Here is a 9,758-nt window from a genome sequence, read left to right on the forward strand (position 1 = left end):
GATGAAATGAGACGAGGACCTGCAAAATTGTCTCAAGTGTATGAGCGATCTTAACTGGAAAAAGATCTCTGAACTACTTATTTACTGGATATGCAACGGTAGCAATTGTGAGTTGTGACAGCATAAAACTGCTGTCGTTCATTTGCCTGTAACTCTATCCTACAGCAGAAACGACGCGCATGCCTTGTCCCTGTGGCCTGTGTTCAATTCAAGGTTCATAGTGAGATGTGTGGCCAGGCACTGCTAACTAAACAGTTCATGCAATAAATAACTAACCTATGTAAGCTTTTTTTTTTCTTGAATTCCATCAAGTTTACAGAGTTCTTGTGTGAGTCGATGCAGTGCTCTTCTTTGTGCAGGACAGTGGACATGAGGACCCATCAGTTAATACGCTAATGTGTTCGAGTCTGACAGCCAGTTAGCATGTTGAATGCTGCATAGTCACAAAGACTGCATCTCAGACGCGCATATGTTGAATGCTGAGAAGATTAATTGATGAATGCTGCATAGTCTCAGTCACATAGACAGAACCAGCAGCAGCATCACATATGTAACCCATGACATGGTGCCGAGATCTCTAGACCCTACGTTGCACCGATACGGGATACGGATACGGCGATACCGATACGGCGATACGTTGATACGTCATTTTCAGAAAACAAGGATACGCTGATACGGCAAGTATATAAATATACCAAAAAAAATCAGAATACTCCTATTAAGAATAATTTTCACTCTAGTAGAACAATCAACAAATAGAGATAACAAAATATAGACATGGCTAGTACCATGAAGCATTTAAGATATTTGGTTTCACACTAGCAGAAAACTAAATATTGTTTTTAATATCCTTATAGCAGAACAATAAATATTAGGATATTATAAGTTTTAGGCTAAGTCCGCTTCTACGTCTATTGTATACGTGTGGTGGCTAGTAGGGTTTTAGTGTTGTGTAAATGGGCCACAAAAATGAGCTGCTGACTTGATGGACTTCAATTTGAGAGGTTATGGACTGGAAAGTATCGGGATAGTATCGGTCTTGTATCGACGAAGTATCGGATTTATTTTATTTATTTTTATTTCTCTATTTCCCCGATATTTCTCCGATACCGTATCGGCGGCGTATCGCCGTATCGGATACGTATCGCGATACCGGTACGGCAATTCAGAGAAATATCGGGGTAACATAGTCTAGACCACTCCGCCAACAAGATCGCCGCAGGACCCTCTTCACAAAAAGGAAAAGACGTATTGCAGTTGCAGGTGAGGCTGCATGTGGGGGCACTAAATATGCAGGCAAGATCTGCAGACAGAGCTCTGAATGAGTGATCTCTTCATGGCAACAACTTGAGCTAGCTGCCTGGTTATGAACTTGCAACCTTCCTCTGTTTGTCATTTCAACAGTGTTCAGTCTGCCGGTTCAACTGGAACTAGTTGGGCTGCTAGCTGAGCTCCCTTGCCATCTTCCATGCCATTTCTGCATTATATATTTGTTTTGTTTTCAAGGAAAATGCCCTTGCTGTTGTGCATTTGGTTGTCGGTTGCAACCGGTAACCAACAATTTGGTGGGTGAGAGATGAATCCAAGATCTGTAGGCATATTTATGGGAAGGCATACGTAGTCCATGGGCTGATAGAGGATCCGGACTCAGATTGGGTACAGCTTGTTAGCACCTAGTAGAGACTATGGCCTTGTTTGATGGTGGAAATTTTTGCAAAGTGTCACCGTAGCATTTTCGTTTGTATTTGACAATTGTTGTCCAATTATGGACTAACTAGTCTCAAAAGATTCGTCTCGCAAATTACAGACGAAGTGTATAATTATTTAGATTTGTGTGACAGGGAATGTTTGCCATTTTGCAAAGTGGGCGAGGAAGTAAACACGGCCTATCTATGTGCACAGGCTGCAGCTGCAGAGCACAGGCACACTCAAACCAAATAACAGAACCTCGATGTTCATGTACTGGATCATTCAGTCTTCATCAATGGAATCGCTGTGGACTGGATCTCAGAAGCATCCATGCAGACTTTTAAAATTATGCCATGATAATTGGCGTGGAAACCGCTGTTTCAGAGTTGGCAATCTTGCTCCGTATTATTTTTTTAAAAAAAAATGCTTCAATTTTGCTGTCTAGTCAGAACTCATAACAAACAGTAACTGGTTCCCTTTTTATCTTTATGTGCATTTTCATGTACATATATAAGCTCAGAAATCTGGACAATTTAGCTGGTAAAAATTTTGTCCTTTTGTTTTACTTATTTATCACTTGAGCAACCGTGTGCGACTGACTTTTATCACTTTATTCTATCTTCGTCCTGCTCATTTCCTTATCTTTTGATTTTCCTTCATCCACTGGCGAAGCCACCGCCCGGCGACCCCGGGCGGGCGGCCGGGCTCGCTCGTAAATTTTGTAGAGGAATTCTTTCTTTGTGCGTAGAGGATAGCACTATAATTTAGAGCTTTATTAGCTAAACACTTGTTGATTATTAAAGAATGCCCAGGCTTCCGAAAGCCCCTCGCTTCGCCACTGCCTTCATCCACTGACCACTGCTCACTAAAGATTCTGCCATTCTCAGTGATCATCATTTCGACGAATATCTGACAGCATAAAGATTGGCTAATTTCTCATATGACGTGCTCTAGAAAAGGACGAACGCTACAACCCGTTTTCCATTTTGCATGATGCACTGGATTGCTGAGAAATATTTCTCCTGAAGAAAAAGGCATTTTGCAGAAAGTAGCAAAAGAGATGCGCTTCCAAACCTTTTTTTTTCTAGTGCTTATGCTGTGATCTCCTTCACTGTCTACCATGATGCCTGCCAGAGCGTGGAGAACAGATATCTGTGTGAGCTTTGACTAAAAAGGTGTTTGATTTGATGGGATGGCAGGTAGAACGTCAGCATCCAATTGATCGATCCTTATGGTTGGTTATTAGTGTTACAAGATTATTATGTGTTCAGTGTTCGTGCACAGTTGCTATTAGGCAGTCCATGGCAGGCCTGGTGTATTCGGAAAATGAGGGAGATTGAAATCTCAACAAGTTTGTTCAACTTAAAAGGTGTTTTTGTCGGATAAGGGCCTGTTTAGTTTCCCACCCAAAAATTTTTCATCAATCACATCGAATCTTTGGACACATGCATGAAACATTAAATGTAGATAAAAAAATAAACTAATTACACAGTTTAGTTGAAAATCACGAGACGAATCTTTTAAACCTAGTTACTCCATGATTAGCCTTAAGTGCTACAGTAACCCACATGTGTTTTTTTTGACAATTTAACCCACATGTGTTAATGACAGATTAATTATGCTTAATAGATTTGTCTTGCAGTTTCCTGACGAGATATGTAATTTATTTTTTTTTTATTAGTTTCTAAAAACCCCTCACGATATCCTTTCGACATATTCGATGTGACACCCAAAAAAATTTCATCTCCAATGGCCTAAATCGCCATTGCTCTCCAAAAACAAGAGACTTTGGCTATTGCTTGGCGTTGTAGCCAGGTGAGAGCAGTACGTATGCCAGCCCGGCATTCAGCGCGCATTATTAGCCTCCGTGGAGCCAGCCCTCGCCCCTCGGTGACGAAATGGGCACGCACCGGCTCTGAGGCCTTTTTAATTGGGGAGTGAAAATTTTTTAGTATTTTTAGTTATCACGTTGGATGTTTCGTAGGATATCGAAAGATATATTTAGATATTAATAGAAAAACTAATTACATAACTTAACTAGAAATTAAGAGATGAATATATTAAGTCTAATTAATTTATCATTTGCACATGTAGGCTAGTGTAGCATTTAAGACTGATTATAGACTAACTAGATTTAAAAAATTCATCTCATAATTTCTAATCAAAATGTATAATTTGTTTTTTTATTTATATTTAATACTCTATACATTTGATGGGATAGGTGAAATCTTTTTGAGTAGACAACTAAACAAGGCCTTAGGGCCTTCCAGCAACCCGGACAAGACCAATACCTGTTTTAGCTCCACTAACGAAACCTTTGCACGATGTGAAAGTTTTTTTTTAATCGTGCCTCAGCATGTATATTTTTCATTAAAAAGACGAAAGATGAAGAGCGATTCTCCATAGTCGCTAAAAAACTAAAGAATTGGATTATAGGTGTACTGTGTACAAGTGGAGAAACCATTGTTAGCCAAGAGGTAAGGTCGGCTGTTCAGAACACAACCACCAATCTACCAATCATCATGATTCCTAAGCCTGCCAGTAACTGTCAGGAACCAAACAATGGCCGATTTTTTTTTCGAGGAATGAAAACTCCAAACATAATATATTCATCTGCTATCGCTGCCATCTAAACACAGTTATGGACGGCGGTATTGCAGTATTACATGATAAATAACAAACTCAGTGAAACATAAACAGGCCAAGTACAATAGCAAAAGAAGATTCAACCTAACGGTAGTATGATGCTGATGGCGGCGGTTGGCTAGTTCCAGGTGTGCCTCGTGACTGATTTTCATGCTGAGGCGGCATCTGCTGCGAAGTGTGCAACTGTTGTGGCAGAATGCCAGGCGGGGCACCAGTTGGGGTGTTAGGGAAGCCCCCTGATGCTGCATACTGTGGCGGAGCAGTGGATGGGGTACTAGGGAAGCCCCCTGACGCTGCATACTGTGGCGGAGTGGTTGATGGGGTATTAGGGAAGCCCCCTGACGTTGCATACTGCGACGAAGATGAGTACATCTGGCCTGGATATGTTCCTGGGCCTGGGGGATACACTGAGTTGCCGGGATTCCAGTTCGGCATTTGTCCATTGGCATTGTGGCTTTGAGCAGGGGCACCGGGTGGGGCATATGCCCCAGCAGCTTGAAGGTTACCTTGCCACCCAAAGGATGTAGCTTGTACACCAGGTGGTTGTGGCACTCCTTGGGTTACGCCAGCTGGAATTGTATAATCTCTGCTCTTGTCACCATGTGCCTGAAAGATGAAGGGAACATAACTGCATATGCTGGGCATATCAATAAAAAAAGGACGTCGTGTATTATAACTGAGGGTTCTGTGAATGGGTTACATATATCATCTTCTAGAAGGTTTTTTTATGACCAAATAACACTAAACAAAATGCACCTATTATACCTTCACATTCAGATCAGTATGACGAGAGTATGACAGGTGAAGCTTACAGTAGCCACCATCGTAGATGCAATGCCCTTCCAATGCTTCCTTCGCTACAGCAGCTGTATTTACATCTAAAGTGTAGGGAAAGACTTAATCAGATTCAGATGGATAATTTCTATACAGAAGCACATGAAAAATGAAATAATGAGCTGCATGTTTAGTCAGAAAGTCAATGCTACTATAAGCAGATTAATCAAGGACTCCAGGGTCTCAGGAGATGCCAATCCTAAAGATGTGAAAGCCTCTTGTTTCATTATAACACAGGAAAACCACTTTCACATTGGGTTTTGGCAAAACATCATCTATAAGGAAAAACAAAGTTTTTGGGTGGAGATCTAAGTACTTCACAGTTGGCAGATTGTAAACCATTACTGCAAAAGGGAAGTAAGATGTTCAACATATCAAGGGGCAAATTGCTAATTTTCCAGACAAGGAGATCAAACTGCTAGTTCAAAGCCTGGTGGTTTTTTCCAACATGGTAAACCGAGTTTCATTACCAAAGAAACAAAATTACAAAGTAATGTGTTGCCAGGTTGAATCAGAAATCGAAGATACATGGCCGTTTGGTTGCTGGGCGAGGTTTCCTTGGAACCTGAGCTAGCAAGCTTTTTGCTTGCTTTCACAGGTGACCAAATTTGGCTCGCCGGTGTTGTTAAGGTAAGCTTGCCCAGGCTGGCCAGGTCAGGCTACGCTCGCTCGGGAACCAAATGTACCCTTAGTGATTTAAAGCATGGAATGATCAATTTCTAGATGCATACCAGGGTACTGAATCAAAGCTTGTGTTCCCCCATTCTTCTCAAAAATAGCAATTTTCTGGACTGTACCAAATGATGAGAACACCTGTAGTTTCATTATCATAGTTAGCACAGATAAAAAAGACAACAACCAGATTTTAAGCATGTTTTAAAATTGTCTTCACAATCTGACTTACAGTATGAAGAACGTCTACAGTAACAGCATACTGCATATTCTCGATTGATGCAAGAAGAACATTGCCTTGAGCCTCCACTTTCCTTCCATCAGCTCCAACAACAGGCTGTGACAGCACATCAAAAGAAAAAACAGCATGTTCATATAAAATAGCAAAACAGACAAAATTGAAATACTAGAATGCCCATGGTCTTCCGAAAAAGTAAATACCTGTAATGTACCATCCATGGCTGAATAATTAATTGGAAGATACGGATTATTATAATCCCTGCAAGACAACAATAAAAGCAATCTTAAACAATAGTGGAGTGAAACAAAAGCATGTCTCCAACAATATAACTAGAGTTATTTTGCATACTTGCACGAATAAAATGGTAAGATTGGAACAGGAGAAACATATGACAAGTAGCTATGTCCTAGCACGACAAGTCCAAACATTTGGGTCTTTCGGGAAAAAAAGTCCGGGTCAAGCAATGTTTTGGACAAATTATCTCAGGGTTCGTAGAAAAATGAAAACCCAGGTCATAATATGGGCATACGACAACCAATAAGATTTCAACGAGAATCTCACCCTAATACTATCTAAGTCAAGCAATTTCTTTTAAAGAAGAATGGCCATGAACTTCAGGAGTTGAAGGAGCAACCGGACAAGTAGTTCTTTCAATACTGGATGAGAAAATTGCAGGAACAAGGAAGTAGGAACATACTTCATGGTGAACATTGTAGAGTTCTGATTTGTTTTGCACTTTTGCAGTTTGAGTACATGGGTATTGATCATTAGTCAAACTGATGCAATGGCTAAGTCATCAGGTTCTGTACATTAACAGTAAAAAGGAAACCAAGAACCTTGTCACTGTGCTTCTATGATTTAGTGATTTATCAACACACGTTACTTCTAGTGCAAAAGAAAAAAAGAAAAAAAACTGCTGTATTTCTAACGCGGGCTATTAGAACCTCACAAAGCAGGTCATATGCCTTCAACATGAAAATTCAATGACATATTATTCTACAAGATTCTAAACATGCCAAGATGGGCATCTTATAATCTTATGCAATTTGATGTCCATAACCTCTTCTGTTGCTTATGAGTCATGTTATGGTACTTATACTTTTTTTATGAGGGTTATGGTATTTATATTGAAACTGGTCAGGCAAGAACATAAAGCAGTGAATGGTCAAATAACTTAAAGAGGACATGGGACAAAAGGATGGATCTTCCCTCAGAAATAATAATGAATAACTAACTCCATGAAAACAAATTATGGGCATTACCTGCTGCGGTTTGACTGAAACTTGATGTTCAAATCCTGATGTGCAGAAAAGGAAATTCGCAGGCAGCAGGATGTCACATGCTCCGGAAGCAAGTAACTACGGTAAAGATCCAAAGAAAAATTCAGTTTATAACAAGCATAAGAAAGTACAACAAACAACAAAAATGGATAACACAAGGAAAGACCACAGCATGTCACCTTGGGATGCTCCTTCCATCTAAGGCGTCTCTAGCAGCTGAAGCAGTGGCTGCATCAGTGTACTGGATCAATGCCTGCCAGAGAGAATAAGATGAGGTTCTTGATGTTCATTTCAAAATTACTACATATCTGAAGCATGTAACTTTACCCTGACCTGAAAACCTGCAGCCTTTTCAAAGGTGGCTATTTTATGAACATACCCAAAAGCCGAGAAAACCTGAAAGGAATACAAAAAAAAAAGGATCATACATAGGAGGTAAGGGGAAGATTGTTTTAGGAAATGCATACCAATCTCATGGCACATGTAAAAGATTCTGCAGCACAGCACACAGTGATAGCACATAATATTTGATAATAAAAATAAACATCATTTCCAAACAAAGGATATAAACTCTTGAAGCTTATCCCTCACCCAAACAAAAAAGGGGAAGGGTCAGCGAGCAAGAAGCAATGAATGAAATGCAACGTGCTGTTAAAATAAAAGGCGGAAATGTATAATATCACCAAACAATGATCTCAAAGTAAGCACCATAGAGATACGTATGGTCTAAAGGTTTGGAATTTAACCTTTCATCAGTAACTTGGATAAACAGGAGGTGCCCTACACCGGAGATAAGCGTGTTGATGGGGTATACTTAGAAAGTTGCATCCTCAAGATGAGACATGAGAGTTCATAAGAACGTTGAATGTACTAGTTAGAAGATAGAGGCAGCAAAACAAACATGGTATCTCTCCAATTGCAGGTGTTGATAACGACATTTTCTCCAGTTAACATGAGCCTGCTGATTCATGCAGAATATGTTACTACGAGATGAACATCTATGTAAAATCTTTGATTACAAGGATCAGGTCAGGTAGACTCCCTTTGGATTCCTTCAGTCAATGGCAATCAAGAAAGTAACAGGCATACTTGAGGTTTGTCATTACCATACTAACACAACCATCTAAGTACTTTAGAAGACAAGAAAAGAAAGGATTTTAGAACTCACCATATGGATCACATCAATGGTGACATCACTAGCTTGAACACCCTCCATAGTAACAAGCAAGACATTTCCAGCTGTCTCTCCAGGACTCTTGTTGTTAACTATTTCTTGCCTATTTGAATACTGAATGTAAACAGGCTTGCCTCGGATTTGTGCTGGTTCTGAAGATGATGCAAAGTAAGAAACCATCGCGATTGCCTGATTAACGTCAGTCTGCATAGGAAATTAATTTCGCATAAGTAATCCTGCCATGAGCATTCGGCACTAAACCAGTAGAATTTCGCATAAATGATTCGATTTCGAGCAAGGGAGCTTCGGAGTTATGCCAAATCTACAGCCCCCCGCTTCTATACTCCCCTCCACCCAAAAACACACACACACACACACACACACACACACACACACGCAAATGAATGAAAGGTTCTACCAGCCATATAAATTCACTCAATCCTGGCAGAGCATCCTACCATAAACACAAAAATAAAGGGTGCCACATGTATCTCAATTATCTCATCTCCAGTATGAACAGCCAAATCACCCGCCAGAATAGATTGGTCCACTGAACACAACATAATTGTGCAGCTTCCAATAATTGATCAGTCCACTCAAACAGGTTTGATCAAGTGTGAATACGAAGGAATATTCGCTGACTCCTGCAAGATCTAACCCAAATCCAGAGCGCTGACAAAATTCCAATACCCCACAGGTTAAACATAGCTAGATCAACTGCTGACCAAATCAATCTCATGTGCTACGTACGAAATCACACAGAACATCCAGCGGCGCATCCCGCCCTGAATCCCCAGCCGGATCGCGGATGATATCGATGGGGTAGCGTCGAGACGGAGGGAATGAGGGGCGGGGAAAGGACTTACGAACTCGACGAAGGCCTGGTTGCGGTTGACGCCGACGCCGCTCTTGGTGTTGACGATACGGCCAAAGGGCTTGCAGAGCTCGACGAGCTCCTCTTCCGCGCACTCCCACGGAAGGTTCCGCAGGTGCAGCACCTTGGACGGCGTCTGCGCGTAGCGGAACTGCTGCCCCCCACCGCCGCCCGACGACATCTCGCCTGGTTCGCGGAGGGGCGGGGGCGGGGGCGGGGGCGAGGGCGGAGGCGGAGGCGGAGGCGGAGCGGAGAAGCCGAAGGTAGGGTTTCGGCGTTTCGCGCTGGGACGGAGCTGCGGAAGGGTACGTCGGAGGAGCTAGCGGTTCTGGTTCTGGACTTCTGGCC

General features: G+C 41.5%; 1 protein-coding gene across 2 annotated transcripts; it reads right to left on the reverse strand.

Annotated features, from left to right (window-relative positions):
• LOC8080760 (polypyrimidine tract-binding protein homolog 1) lies at positions 4,100-9,758 on the reverse strand. Of its 2 annotated transcripts, none has more exons than XM_021451116.1 (10): positions 9,403-9,758; positions 8,531-8,740; positions 7,696-7,758; positions 7,542-7,615; positions 7,345-7,440; positions 6,283-6,340; positions 6,074-6,178; positions 5,901-5,982; positions 5,148-5,213; positions 4,100-4,941 (listed from the first exon to the last, which is right to left on the reverse strand). In XM_021451116.1, the coding sequence occupies exons 1-10, from the start codon at positions 9,589-9,591 to the stop codon at positions 4,931-4,933; spliced, it is 954 nt and encodes a 317-aa protein (XP_021306791.1). In that variant the 5' UTR covers positions 9,592-9,758; the 3' UTR covers positions 4,100-4,930. The 2 variants fall into 2 exon arrangements, with proteins under 2 accessions (XP_021306791.1, XP_021306790.1); XM_021451115.1 differs by having other exon boundaries at positions 5,101-5,213; positions 9,403-9,755.

This window comes from Sorghum bicolor, chromosome 1, assembly GCF_000003195.3.
Source record: "Sorghum bicolor cultivar BTx623 chromosome 1, Sorghum_bicolor_NCBIv3, whole genome shotgun sequence".
Classification (NCBI taxonomy): domain Eukaryota; kingdom Viridiplantae; phylum Streptophyta; class Magnoliopsida; order Poales; family Poaceae; genus Sorghum; species Sorghum bicolor.

Coding starts and splice junctions, on each gene's coding strand:
- LOC8080760 (XM_021451115.1), bottom strand. CDS start 9,591: ATGTCGTCGGGCGGCGGTGGGGGGCAGCAGTTCCGCTACGCGCAGACG. Junction 7,616..7,695: donor AAAAGGCTGCAGGTTTTCAG/GTCAGGGTAAAG, acceptor TCTCTCTGGCAG/GCATTGATCCAGTACACTGA. Junction 4,942..5,100: donor ATACTGATCTGAATGTGAAG/GTATAATAGGTG, acceptor TTCATCTTTCAG/GCACATGGTGACAAGAGCAG.